Below are 15,735 nucleotides of genomic sequence, written 5' to 3'. Positions count from 1 at the left end.
AACATCATTCCTGAAGAAATATCTATCACAATAAAATTCTTTTTTTTTTACGGTTCTTCAAAGCAAATCCATAAAACTGTTAGAGGAAGCAGAAATGCTAATTATAGCACAGTTCTTCTTACCACAGCAGCAAACACCAAATAGTCAATGTATTACAAAATCAGGCTAAAGAAGAATTCTGAAAATGAATATACTGCTGCCACAGACAGGGAAGAAAATGTGTCAAGCCAAAAATTTTAATTGTCTCTCAAGGTGAAAATATCCCCATAATCCGTCAACGTATAAACCAACAGATATTGACTAAATGTGCAGGGCATTTAATCAAAACTATTCATTCAAAACCTAACATCATATTCACACCCTCTGAAAAAATCCAAGCTATAAACATAGGCACAGAATGATGTTTTCTCCACTTAGCCACCATGGGACAGACACTGTCTACCCGATACTTGCCTATTATGTGACACTACTACACTATTCCACACTCAAGCAATTTCTCAACCTTCACTGAGTTCCCACTGTGTGGCACCCAGCTCTAGGCTAAGTGCTGCTGCTGCTGCTGTGTCATCGCTTCAGTGGTGTCCGACTCTGTGCGACCCCATAGACGGCAACCCACCAGGCTCCACCATCCGTGGGATTCTCCAGGCAAGAACACTGCAGTGGGTTGCCATTTCCTTCTCCAGTGCGTGAAAGTGAAGTCGCTTAGTCGTGTCCGACTCTTAGCACAATTTATCATTCAAAACCAACCCCTCCTGGAATTCATGAACACAATTTGAATAAACTTGTATCTCTTTCTCCAAAGCAGAGAGGCCTGCCTCACAGATCGGAATGGGCCTCTCATCCAGAGGAAGCTAAGGAAGGTACTGTGTTATAGACACTATAGTGGAACAAACAGGATTTTAATGACAGGCAAATCTAAATTCAAATATTAGTTCCATGTCTTGTTGAATTTTAACTAATCTGGCCAAGGTCTCTCCTATAAATCTCAGTTTTGTCATCTGTATCATATAGATAATAATACCTATTTCACAGGTTTATTGAGAGGACTGAGTGTGCAAGTATATGTAAAGAATATGAGAAACATTCCTTATGACCATAATCTTGTATGGAGCAAGAGGCAAAAAAAAAATCCATACATGCAAGTGAAAGTAACAGTTGCTCAGTCATGGCCACCTCTTTGCCACTCCATAGCCCCCCAGGTCTTCTGTCCATGGGATTCTCCAGGCAAGAATATCGGAGTCGGTAGCCATTCCCTTCTCCAGGGATCTTCCCAAACCAGGTATGGAACCCAGATCTCCTGCACTGCAGGCAGGCACCAGTAAGACCTTCCATCAGTCAATCAGTCAGTTCAGTCACTCAGTCGTCTCCGACTCTGTGACCCCATGGACTGCAGCATGCCAGGCCTCCCTGTCCATCACCAACTTCCTGAGTTTACTCAAACTCATGTCCATCAAGTCAGTGATGCCATTCAACCATCTCATTCTCTGTCGCCCCCTTCTCCTACCTTCAATCTTCACCAGCATCAGGGTCTTTTCAAATGAGTCAGTTCTTCACATCAGGTGGCCAAAATACTGGAGTTTCAGCTTCAGCATCAGTCCTTCCAATGAATATTCAGGACCGATTTCCTTTAGGATGGACTGGTTGGATCTCCTTGCAGTCCAAGGGACTCTCAAGAGTCTTCTCCAACACCACAGGGCAAAAGCATCAATTCTTCAGTGCTCAGCTTTCTTTATAGTCCAACTCTCACATCCATACATGACCACTGGAAAAACCATAGCTTTGACCAGACGGACCTTTGTTGGCAAAGCAATGTCTCTGCTTTTTAACTTGCTTTCCAGGTTGGTCATAGCTTTTCTTTCAAGGAGCAAGCGTCTTTTAATTTCATGGCTGCAATCACCATCTGCAGTGATTTTGGAGTCCAAGAAAATAAAGTCTGTCACTGTTTCCACTGTTTCCCCATCTATTTGCCATGAAGTGATATGACTGGATGCCATGACCTTAGTTTTTTGAATACTGAATTTTAGCCAGCTATTTCACTCTCCTCTTTCACCTTCATCAAAAGGCTCTTCGGTTCCTCTTAGCTTTCTGCATAAAGGTGGTGTCATCTGCATTTCTGAGATTACTGATATTTCTCCCAGCAATTTTGATTCCAGCCTCTGCTGCAGCCAGCCTGGAATTTCACATGATGTACTCTGCATATAAATTAAATAAGCAGGGTGAAATATACAGCCTTGCCATACTCCTTTCCCAATTTTGAACCAGTCTGTTGTTCCATGTCCAATTCTTGCTTCTTGACCTGCACACAGGTTTCTCAGGAGGCAGGTAAGGTGTTCTGGTATTCCCATCTCTTTAAGAATTTTCCACAGTATGTTGTGATCCACACTGGTCAAAGGCTTTAACATAGTCAATGAAGCAGAAGAAGAGGTTTTTCTGGAATTCCTTTGCTTTTTCTATGATCCAGTGGAATGTCAGCAATTTTGTCTTTGGTTCTTCTGCCTTTTCTAAATCTAGAAGTTCTCGGTTCACATACTGTTGAAGCCTAGCCTGAAGGATTTTGAGCATTAACTTGCTAGCACGTGAAATGAGCGCAATTGTACAGTAGTCTGAACATTCTTTAGCACTACCCATCTTTGGTATTGTTATGAAAACTGACATTTTCCAGTCCTGTGGCCACTGCTGAGTTTTCCAAATTTACTGACATATTGAGTGCAGCACTTTCACAGCATCATCTTTTAGGATTTGAAATAACTCAGCTGGAATTCCATCACCTCCACTAGCTTTGATTAGAGTAATGCTTCCTAAGACCCACTTGACTTTACACCCCAGGATATTTGGCTCTAGGTGAGTGAACACACTATCATGGTTATCTGGGTCATTAAGACATTTTTTGTATAGTTCTTCTATGTATTCTTGCCACCTCTTCTTAATATCTTCTGCTTCTGTTAGGTCCTTGCTGTTCTGTCCTTTACTGTGCCCATCCTTGTATGAAATGTCCCCTTGGTATCTCTAACTTTCCTGAAGTATGAAAAGGCAAAAATATCCAGAATAGGCAAATCCAAAGAAACAGAAAGCAGGTCAGAGGTTGGCAGGGGCTTGGGGGAGGGAGGGAGGAATAGGGAATGACTGTTCAATGGATGGAACATTGTGGCAATGAACCTGTTAAGTACTTACATAATGATGATGGCTGCACAATATTGTGAAGTGTACTAAATGCCACCAAACTGTACATTTTTTAATGGCTAAAACGGTAAATTTTATGTTACATGTAATCTACTACCCCTTCTCAAAATAATATATATATAATTTTTATATATATATGGTGAAATGATAGCATGCTAGAAGTGAGCATAAATTGGCACAGCATTTCCAAGAAGAAATTCATCATACATATGAAATGTGCTTAAAATGTGCTTTATCTAACTTAATAACTGTCTTACTGTTATATATACTAGAGCAACAGATACGGATTTATATAAAGTATATATGTTGTAAAATTACTTATCATAAAAAAGTATACACAAACCCCCCAAGTGCCAGTTAATCATTAAAAATTGTATAGTTCACTCATACTCTGGATAACAAATTACAAATAAAACCAAGTAACAATTTCATTTATTTGTTAAAAACCAAATAATAATCAAAATCATGTTTATGAAGAATGTTTAATGACATGGAAAAATATTCAAGACACATTTAAAAATATGGAAAAATGATCAACATATAATAGTAAATTTAAAAAGCAGGATACACTTTTTCTTTTATGGTCTCAATTTTATAAATCTATATCAGTGTCCATATACTTTTTCACTGCAAGTGTTTTTGAAATATTTCCTAACAATCAACATATTCCAAAAGACAGTTTATGCAAGTCAATGAGAAAAAGATAAACAACACAACAGAAATCATGAACAAAGGACTAAACAGGTAATTCATTGAAGAAATATACAAGTGTACATGAACTATATGAAAAGATGCTCAGCCTCACAAATAATTAAATTAGATTAAAACAGACATTTTCTTCCTAGAAGATTGAAAACACTTTAGAAAAGCAGCTAATATTCCATTACAGATGTAGAGAAAAAATTTGGTAGCATCTTAAAAACTGTAGGGTCACAAAGAGTCTGACATGACTGAGTAACTGAGCACAAAGAGCCTACCTTTTGAGGAAGGCGATTTGGCAATATCTCTGACTTTTACTTTCACTTCATTTTTAAAATACACTTGTTTAGTTAGTTAGTTAGCTGTTTTTGGCTGCACTGGGTCTTCGCTGCTGCATGTGGGGTTCTCTAGTTGTGGTGCAGGAGATTCTAACTCCAGTGACTTCTCTTGTAGCAGACCCAGGGCTATCGGCCTACCAGCTCCAGCAATTGTGGCACACTGGCTCAGTAGTTGAGGCTCCTGGGCTCTGAAGTGTGGGCTCAGTAGTTACCAGTGCTTTAGTAAATTGTAAAGCAAGGATAATGTCCTGTGGTACCTAGCAATGAAATCTATTCAATAAATAATATCTGTTAATTTGATTATTAGGCATGGACCAGCTTACCCTAGCCTCATTTCCTTGACTGTGTTCCCCATGACCTAGTATACTTGTGAGTGGGATGATCAGCAGAGGGTAGCATAAAAATGGGTAGAACAAAGCTAACTGTTCCTTAGGAAGACTGATTCAATGACCCTGGCCTCGTTAAAATCATCACATTCACTACCAACTGAGCTGAGCAACCAACAGAGCTAGACCAGCAGATCAACAATCTTCCACAAAACACTAAACAATTTTCTAGAAGATAAAACTACAAATGCTTAAATATCAACTTTTCAAACAATAAAACTGCACCAGAAAGAATGTGTTTCACAGTGGGCGTAAAGGATGAATACTAAATAATTACTTAGCAAAGAAAAGTATTAAAAACCATTTGAACATACAGAATCTCAGAATTAAGCACAACTGGTTAGTTTAGCAGGTGATACTTCTAAATTTTTGTTTTATTTTTCCCAACAAGAGACTGTGATCCTAAGTCAACTTGTCAATAGGACTGGTTGAATAACTAAAACTATACGGATTCACTTAAAAAAAAAAAAGTTCACCCAAACTATTATAAAATTTAGCTCTATCTATTAAAAATTATGAAATAATCACAGCACAATACAAAATCGGAGAAGGCAATGGCACCCCACTCCAGTACTCTTGCCTGGAAAATCCCATGGATGGAGGAGCCTGGCAGGCTGCAGTCCATGGGGTTGCTAAGAGTCGGAAACGACTGAGTGACTTCACTTTCACTTTTCACTTTCATGCATTGGAGAAGGAAATGGCAACCCACTCCAGGGTTCCTGCCTGGAGAATCCTAGGGACGGGAGCCTGGTGGGCTGCCGTCTATGGGGTCACACAGAGTCGGACACGACTGAAGTGACTTAGCAGCAGCAGCAGCAATACAAAATACCTCTCTTATCACCATTTTATCTCCAAATCTGCCATTGACCATTAGCTTTTTGAGTATGGGAAAACAATCATTGCTTCTCTTCTACAAACCTCCACATTCTTTACTACTCAGCACTTGGAAAAGCTATGGAAGTCTGACTTATTTAAGTTTTAAAAAGTTAAGTACTATGCCTTATATCAGGGAAAAAAAGCATGGTTACATACAATTCTTTGAAAGCTCGAATAAGCAGGCTTTATCTTTTCATAATTAATACAAATATTTATCAAATACCTACTAGATAAAGCATGGTCTTCTAGCAAAGCTAAGAAATTTGTCTACCTGACTCTAGGACAAGTGAAGCTATAACATGGTTCTGTAATGTTTTAATTTGCATAAAGACCTATGGAAAAAATTTTAATGTAATGGTCATTGTCAAAGACTCTGGGGAAAGAAGAAAAGAGACATCTAACATACTCAAAATAAAACCTTCGGTTTTCTTCAACAGTATAGCAATAATTAATACCTATCTTCATGACACTGTTAAAAAGCTATTCTACAACTACAAAATACAAGGGAAAAAAGGACACCAGAGATGACACAACTGAGAAAGGAATTCTTCTGACATTCCTGGAAAAGTAATTCTAATGTATTTTTTTTAATGAATCTAAGTTCTTGTGAATTGGGTTTAACCACTTATTAATTGTGGTTTATGATTATTATTTCTAAATCATTTTCTTCTGTCTTTCTGACTTTAAAAATCCTAAAAGTTTCTTAGTTGCTTTCCATATCCTTTCATTATAAAGAATATGGTAAATCAGAAGTCCATGGCTTCCCTGGTGGTTCAGTGGTAAAGAATCTGCCTGCCAATGCAGGGGACACGGGATTGAACCAAGATCAGGGAAGATCCCACATGCTGCAGAGACCAGCTAAGTCCCTGCACTGCAGCTACTGAGCCTGTGCTCTAGAGCCCGGGAGCCACAACTACTGAAGCCCGCATGCCCTAGAGTCCGAGATCCTCAACAACTGAAGCCACTGCAATGAGAAGCCCATGCACTGCAACTAGAGTAGCACCCCTACTTGCCACAACTGAAGAAAAGCCCTCGGAGCATCAAAGACCCAGCACAACCAAAAATAAACAAAATTATTTTTTAAAAAAAGAAGTCACAACCAGCACCCAATGACAACCAGAAAAAGATGCAGGCTACAGGGAGGGATTTCTGAGGTTAGCAAATGCAAACCTTTTTTTTTTTCTTTTCAAAGAAAACTGACTTCAAACAAAAAGCATAAAACATCCTGAAACAGACTCACAAAAGAGAGCTTCTTAGAAACAAAGCCTAGTAACTATTTGGTCTTAAAAAAAAACTTTTCCACAACTGATAAGAATGGGGAGATAGGAAAATATATATTAAAAAAATACCAACCAGCCCCAACAATTCGAAAAACAAGTGACCTGACTCCTCTCCCGACAGCTCCTCTACTGCACTGTGGTTTGGGGACTGAATCAAAGAGACCACACGACAGTTCTGCCAGTTGATGATTAAGTTATTGCTTCAGTCAATTCAGTTCAGTCACTCAGTTGTGTCCAGCTGTTTGCAACCCCATGGACTGAAGCACACCAGGCTTCCCTGTCCATCACCAACTCCCGGAGCTTGCTCAAACTCATGTCCATCGAGTAGGTGATACCATCCAACCATCTCATCCTCTGTCATTCTGGTCTCCTCCTCCTTCAATCTTCCCTAGCATCAGGGTCTTTTCAAATGAGTCAGTTCTTCACATCAGGTGGCCATAGTATGGGAGCTTCAGCATCAGTCCTTCCAATGAATATTCAGGACCATTTAGGAATATTCAGCCCATTTAGGATGGACTGGTTGCATTTCCTTGCAGTCCAAGGGGCTCTCAAGAGTCTTCTCCAAGAGTCTTCTTTTGAACCACAATTCAAAAGCATCAATTCTCAGGGACTCAGCTTGCTTTACAGTCCAACTCTCACATCCATACATGACCACTGGAAAAACCATAGCTTTGACTAGACAGACTTTTGTTGGCAAAGTAATGTCTCTGCTTTTTAATATTCCGTCCAGGTTGGTCATAGCTTTTCTTCCAAGGAGCAAGGGTCTTTTAATTTCATGGCTGCAATCACCATCTGCAGTGATTTTGGAGCCTAAGAAAATAAAGTCTGTCACTGTTTCCATTGTTTCCCCATCTATTTGCCATGAAGTGATGGGACCAGATGCCATGATCTTGGTTTTCTGAATGTTGAGTTGTAGACCAACTTTTTCACTCTCCTCTTTCACTTTCATCAAAAAGGCTCTTTAGTTCTTCTTCACTTTCTGCCATAAGGGTGGTGTCATCTGCTCATCTGAGGTTATTGATTATTTCTCCTGGCAATTTTGATTCCAGCTTGTGCTTCATCCAGTCCAGCATTTTGCATATAATATGCATATAAGTAAAGTAAGCAGGGTAACAATATACAGCCTTGACATACCCCTTTCCCGATTTGGAACCAGTCTGTTGTTCCAGGCACAGTTCTAACTGTTGCTTCTTGACCTGCACAGACTTCTCAGGAGGCAGGTAAGGTGGTCTGGTATTAATACTTAAGTCATTGCTTAAGTATTGACAAATCTATCATTTCAAAATAATAATCTCAGGAATTCCTTGGTGGTCCAGTGGTTAGGACCCTGCACTTTCAGTGCCAAGGGGGGAGGTTTGATCCCTGGTCAAACCCCAGGTAAGATCCTGTAAGCCACGTGGCATGGCAAAGAAAAAAAAAAGAAGCAATCTCAATGGTGAGAAGCAGACAGAAGACCTGGATTCTAACAGTTCTTTCTAAATTGCTGAGGAACAGTGAATCAAAAAATATATTCTCAAATGGAGCTGAAAACATTAAAAAGTGTTTCAAAACTATTATGTCATTTATAAATATTAATCATTACCATATGTCAAAAGTGGGAGCTGGACTATCTCAGATCTAGCTCTGACAGTTTTTGATTCTATGACCAAGATAAATGAATTCATACTCATATTATGTTTTGCCAACTAGGAGTAGTTTAGAAAACAAGAAATTGGACTCACACTCACAGAGGGATGAAGCTTAATAAGAGGAACCTCCACACATCTTCTCCCCGCTCAAGGCCTCTCAGCACTCCATGAAAACATTTTAGATTAATGCAGCTAGGTCAGTCCATTGAATACAGATGGCCTAGCAAAGTTTTGACCTGAAATGCCCATCACACTATTGAAAAAAACAAATTACTAACCTGGCTTTCTTTAACAGGAACCTATGATAGATCCCACGGATGACAGTCAAGCAAATATCCTAAGTATAATATTTGAAAACTTGATGGTCTAAACAATAGCCTCTCCCATCTAACTTCCTGGAGCCATAGCCAACTCCCAGGAAGCACACTGAAAATAGCTTGAGAGCCGGCGCATGCCCTCATTTTCCACCACTCCAGGGTTCTACATACTCCGAACTAAAATCAGTCATCACAAAACATCTGGAACACAGACATTTAACCAGTATCTGCCTCACCTAAAAACTTTTGAGAACTAAATCTAAAAACCTAGTAACGATAGCCTGTGTGTTATCAATGAATTCCACAAGAAGACACCAGCTTCCAAAAGGCAAGACTTTTTTTCTTTTACTAGGTCCTATGCCTATCCAGCAGTAACCTAAAACATATCAAGTACAGGTCCCCTCCTGAGTACCCAGGTTCCTGAGAGACCTCTAAGACTACCTGCTGCTGCTGCTGCTAAGTCGCTTCAATCGTGTCCGACTCTGTGAGACCCCATAGACAGCAGCCCACCAGGCTTCCCCGTCCCTGGGATTCTCCAGGCAAGAACACTGGAGTGGGTTGCCATTTCCTTCTCCAATGCGTGAAAGTGAAAAGTGAAAGCGAAGACTACCTGACAATAATTCAAATCCAAGGATGGCAACAGGAATTGAGGAGCTGAGTCAAGTCCATCTTCCACCAGAGTTAGCCAAAAAATCAAGGATATACAAAAGGATATAGGACTAGACTTATAAAAGGATACAGGACTGGAAATGGGTATTATCGGAGGAGGACTGAGGCTAGAAAAACTTTATTTATAATCTACTACAAAAGGAAGGAAGGGCTAAACAGAGTCTAAGAATTTGGTTTAAACACCAAACACTGTTACTCACGATTTCCTCCTAAGAAAATGGGAGCAGAGCCCTAGTGTTACTAAAGTGAAATCCACTTACTTTCAATGTGATTCTCCCTACCTAAGGGTGTATATAGTAGGTGCTCTTCAGTTAAGAACATAAGTCTCTCCAACTAAATTTAGCATATAATTCTAAACTGCCTTGGGGCTGCTCTGTAATTGTTTTCTGTGTGTTAGTCTCTCGTCCTGACTTCTTATTTGCTCTACCTTATAAAAGGAAACACATGACCTAACTTAAGAACTCTCCTCCTCCTATCCTGACCTCTGAAAGTATCCACAAATGCCTGAGGTAAGCCATCAGGATTTGAGTTTTGCTTCAGCTAGGAGTCTGAGCTTCAGAGAAGATGCCTTTATAAAATGACCACTTTATAAAGAGAATCTGAGAGAATCTGCCCAGAACTGACCAGACTGGTAGAGGAAAATAAAATCTAAGGTTAGTTCAAATTGACTACCTGTTTGAAACTGGCTCATCAAACTTTTTATACTCACTTCATCTCTGAGAAGAGATAAGCTTTTTTTTTCCTTTTAAGTAAAATATCCTTCTGAGTCATCCAGGAATATGCAAATCAAAACCACACTGCAATACCACTTCACACCCCCTAGGCCACCCATGATCAAAAAGATAGTAAGTGCTGGTGAGGATACAGAGAGTGTAACCCTCAAACACCACTACTGGGAATGTAAAATAGTGCAGCTGTTTTGGAAAACAGTCTGCAGTTTCTCAAAAGGTTAAACATTGGCCATTAACCCAGCCATTCCACTCCCATGCATATACCTAAGAGAAATGAAAATATACATACACAAATGTTCACAATACCATCATCTGTAATAAATGAAAACTATATAAATAACACAAATGTACATCAACTTATGATAAGCAAAAGGTGGTATATCTATACAATATCATTCTGCCATAAAAAGAAACAATGTACGGACACATGTTACAACACAGATGAACCTTGAAAACATGCTAAGTGAAAGAAGCCAGTCACAAAAGACCATATATTATATGATTCCATTTGTATGAAATGTCCAAAATAGACAAAATAGACAAAATAAAGATCAAAGATAGATTAGTAGTTCCCAAACAACTTACCGCCCTCAAACTCTCTTCTTTCTCAAACTCATCAGCACTTGTTTTTACAAAATTATAGTTACAATAATAAGAGTACCTTTCATTTTAATAAAAGGTCTAGAAGAATCTATACTAAAATGTTAACTACTATTTCTGCATAAAATTACATTTTTCTTATACTATGGATATGAATAATGATGTGAACTAGTATTGATTTCGTGATAATAAAAGTTTTCCCCCCAAAAAAAAATAGAATAATGGGTGTTTATAGCTGGGGTGTTAGGGAGTTGGAAGGATACAGATAGTAACTGCTAATGGATATAGCTTTGAAGGGCAAGTGATGAAAATATTCTAAAATTGATTGTAGTAATGGTTGTACAACTCTGTGAATATACTAAAAAACACAGAATTGTGTATTTTAAATAGAAGACATATCTCAATAAAGACATTTTTATATATTAGAAAGAGAAAGATGATGCATACTAAGTGATAAGGCAAATGGAGCAAAATGTTAACACTGAGGCCGGAAAAAGGATGCACTAAAAGTTCTTTGTACTGAATGACAATGTTTGGTGTGAAGTTACATCAAAAGAAAAAAACTTAAAAAAAAAAGATCTCTCTCTTATTAATCACACACAATATCCTTGCTTAACATGAAACAGAAACCTGCCCTAGAAAAAAATAATCTTATATCTGCTCCTGCCAAACAAATGTTTTACTGTCTCCCTGCTGCTGCTGCTGCTGCTAAGTCGCTTCAGTCCTGTCCAACTCTGTACGACCCCATAGACGGTAACTGACCAGGCTCAGCCACCACCCATCAAATTCGTGCAAAGCATACAAAGCATCACTCTAAGAGAAGAAAAAAAGGATAAAATGTAGCAAGTGAGATAAATATTCCCCAACTTTCTCAGGACCTCAGTTTCCTCATCAGTAAAAATCAGGTTATATAATCTCAGAGTGCTTCCAAGGACTTCCCTGTCAGTCCAGTGGTTATGTATTCGCCATGCAATACTAAAGTCCCACATGCCTTGGAGCAACTAAGCCCATGCACCACAACTACTGAGCCCACGTGCCACAACTAGAGAGTCTGCACAGCACGACCACAAAAAAAAATCTCACATGATGCAATGATGATCCTGCATTCCACAACGAAGACCTGATGCAGCCAAATAAATACATATTTAAAAAAAAAAAGGTACTTCCATGTTTGACATTCCATGATTCTGTTGTTTTAACTTCACTGCCAAATATAGTTAAGGAGCAGTAAGATCTGTCCAGTCCTCTGGCTTTCCTGGACAGTGAGATATTAAAAGATGATTTCAGGATACTGTCTATGTTCTAAGTAGGTTCATACAGGACACTGGCTAGTTTCCCATCTATGTTCCATCTCTCCTTAATTCTTGGCAAGACCCACTACTCAGAGCCTAAGAAACTGGAGTAGTAGATTCATGAACCTAGGATACTTGTATCTCAATGCTGGATGCAGGTCAGTAAAAAGGAATGTAAAGATTCCAAAGTAAGAAATAGGTTACAAGCATACCGGAAACTTAACTCTCAGACAGAGATAGGGAAAGTTAACTCAAGAGTCCCATATCCTGGTACACCTGCTGCTGCAGTCACCTGGTGGTGATCATAGGAAGAAAAAGCAAAAATGAAGATGTCCAGAACACCCATCTATCAAAGAGGTAGAAAGAGAGGAATCTACTACCCTCTGCCTCCCCACTTAGAATGGGCCAACACAATGGGTCAACATTTTGTAAAATCAAAATTAAAAATGTTCCTTCAAGAATTGCTTATCTCCTTAACAAACTCAAAACCCAAACAAGCAGATACCATTTCTTCCAGTTGGCGCGACCTGTGCTTCACAACAGATTACCTTTCCTTCCGCCCAAAGTACTTCCTCAACTAACTCAAAGAGAAACAAAATTAATTTTCATATCTTCTTCAGTTCCTGCACAACAAGTAACTTCATGACTTGCCTATATGCTCAGGTCTACAAGAAAGGGGAAGAGGTGACAGGGAGAGACTTCATATAAAATTAAATGATCAAAGTGTTTTTTCAACAGTGCAAGTTCTATGGTTATTGCTGCAAACAGAAAAGAAGGAATCTTAATCTTTCTCCATAAAGCTAGAAAAACACAGTATCTTTGATCTGTTTGTTCAGGATTCACTTACTAAGAGTACAGAATCTATCTGAGGTATATAACTTAATTTGTTTGAAGAGAAGATAGAAGCCTCAGTACCTCCCTAGGGAATCTGGGTGCAACTCACAATTTCCTGTAGTTTCATTTACTATGACATCATCAGTTTGGGAGCTATAAGGCGGAGAGAAAATGCACCCTGGAGAGCTTCAAAACTGACCCGCATAGAGGTATTTCTATTGTTTTGTTTTCCTTAAAGATTCCCTCTGGGGTCCAGATTCCCCTATCAACCTATCAGAAATGAAATGAAGAAAAAAAAAATCCTTCAATCAGTGCTTATTCTAGCAAAGGCCACCTACTGAATAAACAGTCTTGGCATTCCACTACTGCAACCATAATTAAAGAGAAAAATACCCTTCTTTACACATTTTATACATCTCATCCCCCCTCTTTATTCTCTCAATAAGCTTTCAGAAGGACATAATTTAGCTTTCTGAAAAACCAGATAATTAACAGATATTCACTAAAAGAGAATTAACACTTTTGAGAGTCTACTTGATAAGACACTTTTTAATTACATTCTCTTTTTTAGAGATGAGGACCCCAGCAGTTACATAACTTGGCCTCCAGTCACAGATAGTCAATAGCAGAGTGCGAATGTTTAACCCCAAAACCCATGTTCTCACTAACAAATCAAATCATTCCCAGTTCCACTCTTAAGCTTTATCATCTGCAAATCATTCTCTTTATTTTTGAAAATCAAATAGACACTCAAAAGCACAGCATAAAAATAACACTGGTTTATTTCACCAATTTAAAGTTTCTTTTACTGAGGAGAACTGTGTCACTGTCTTTTTGTTAACATGTTAGTGTTTTCTAAAAACCCAGCCAAGCAATGAAATGCAATTTATGGGACAAGAGGGGCACTGGATCAAAGTGAGGCAATTTACTGTCCTTCGTGGGCTCATTTTCTTCTCTGAGATCCTTCCAGCTCCAGTACCATGAACTGAATTATAACAACTATATCTCAAAGTCATAAATTTAACAAATAGGAAATACAGAGGAAAAATTAGCATCAGATTACAGGAATTCAAAGACCTAAAAAAGAGAACTTAAAACTACCCCAACAATAGACCAAGTATTAATTGTATTACTGCTTCATGATTTTTTTCTCCACCTGCTATTAATTTGAGGAAATAGTGTATTTGCTCTGACCTTGTTAAAGGTCATCAATTTATCATTTTTTAAAAAGACAGTCCATTGTGATGTATGCATCTAATTTTTTTTTCATAAGAAACACTGAAATTTTTCTGGTCGGGGGGAAACACAAAAATCTTGTCCTGTCATCTCTGAAGCAAACGAAAATTAGTCAACAGGATATTCGCTTTCAGGAGAAAAACTTTACAGTAAACACATCATGACCGAACAGTAAAAAGGAATATCTCTCATCAAAGCAGGATGACACAACAAACCTCAAACTACATAAAACCTGCAAACTTGACACTCCAGACGAAAACTTTTCCAAAACCAATGACGGTGCAGTGGAATTCGCGGGGACTTTACAACTCTGACACCGGTGCAGTGGAATTCACGGGATTTTACAATTCTGACACTCGTGTGCAATTAGTGGCATATCTAATCCGGGCCTTATCTTCACTTCCCCACCACTTCCCTTTAAAAGATGACTTGAGAAGCATCACTACGCAACCCAGGCTCTCCAACTAGGCTGCTGCCCTTTTATCCACCAATGACGCTAGTCTTATAAAGGGCATAAATTATATTCAATTTGAAAAAAAGAAAAGAAAAACGGCACGGCCCCGGGTTACGAACCCTTTCCAGAACTAAGGGAGTTCTCGCCCTCCTTGGTGTGGCCCAAGTTCACTTTATTACTTCACGTCCCATCAACGCAGGGGGCCTAGCCCAGGGCCGGGTTAGAACTGTTTTGAGGAACTGCGATCACAGGTTTCTTGGGAGGAGACCAAATAAAACTCACTAAGTTTTTGTTTTCCTTTTTTTTTTTTTTTTTTAAGTCTGGGTGGAACTTTCTTTCACCAGGAGGGGGATGCCTTTTTCCCTCCCTAACGGGTGTTCGAGAACAAGCTTCCCTTTTATTTTACACTAAGTCACTGAACCTCACCGAGCTGCGAACACAATCCTTCCCTCCTCATCCGGGAGGACCTGGCCACAAGCGCGGCGGGGAGCAGGGACCGTTGGGACCCGTTACGGCTCAGAGCCCCTCTGCCCGTTTCCCTCCTCAGCCCGACGCCCCCTTCCCCGCGCTCGCCCCTCGCCCGCCTCCCGGGACAAAGCCAGGGTGGGGGAGGATTTCTCCGGGGTCCCCGGCGGCCGCGGGCGCGGGGAAGCGGCCCCGGACTCAGCGCGCACTCACCCGACAGCTCGTCCGGCTCCAGCCCGGTCTCGGTGTCCAGCCCGCAGATGACAAAGTAGTCGGCGAAGCGACTGGGCGCCGAGCCCCCGCCGCCGCCGCCGCCGCCGCTCATGGCGCCGGGGCCGAGCCGGGCCGGGCCGGGCCGTGCGGAGCGTCGAGCCCCCGCACCCGGGCGCCCGCCCGCCCTCAGGCCGCCCCTCCCGCCGCCGCCGCCGCCGCTACCGCGGCTCCGGCCGCCGCCCCCGGCCTTGGCCCGGTCCCCGCGGCCGCCGCGGCTGCCGTGACGGGGCAGGGGGGCACCGGGCCGCCCCGCGCCGCATCCTGGACTCCTTCCCCTCCGCTTCGCGGCCGCTGTCGCCAGCCGAGAGCGCCGCGGCTGGAGGGAGCGCGGAGAAGGGCGGAAAGCGATGAGGAGAGCCCCCACCGCGGCTCCCTCCCGCCGCGCCTGCGCAGGCGCCGTTGGGGAGGGGGCGGGCTCCTCGCGGAAAGGATGACGTGATGCTCTTCTGGCCCGGCGGGCCGCAGCTTTCCAGGCGG

At 40.9% G+C, this 15,735-nt stretch overlaps 1 protein-coding gene across 1 annotated transcript in view; it reads right to left on the bottom strand.

The window, feature by feature from the left end:
• DENND5A (DENN domain containing 5A) overlaps positions 1–15,455 on the bottom strand; it is a 99,889-nt gene extending 84,434 nt beyond the window's left edge. The window contains exon 1 of the mRNA XM_055423404.2: positions 15,199–15,455. Within this exon, the coding sequence (XP_055279379.1) occupies positions 15,199–15,310 (112 nt within the window). The 5' untranslated portion in view covers positions 15,311–15,455. The remainder of the gene's footprint in view (positions 1–15,198) is intronic.
• Positions 15,456–15,735: the final 280 nt, after the last annotated feature.

Source organism: Moschus berezovskii, chromosome 14 (assembly GCF_049115385.1).
Source record: "Moschus berezovskii isolate FMDL1 chromosome 14, NW_MosBer_1.0, whole genome shotgun sequence".
Taxonomy (NCBI): Eukaryota; Metazoa; Chordata; class Mammalia; order Artiodactyla; family Moschidae; genus Moschus; species Moschus berezovskii.
Note: the sequence above shows the minus strand (reverse complement) of the source record. Positions and strands in the feature narration are given on the sequence as shown.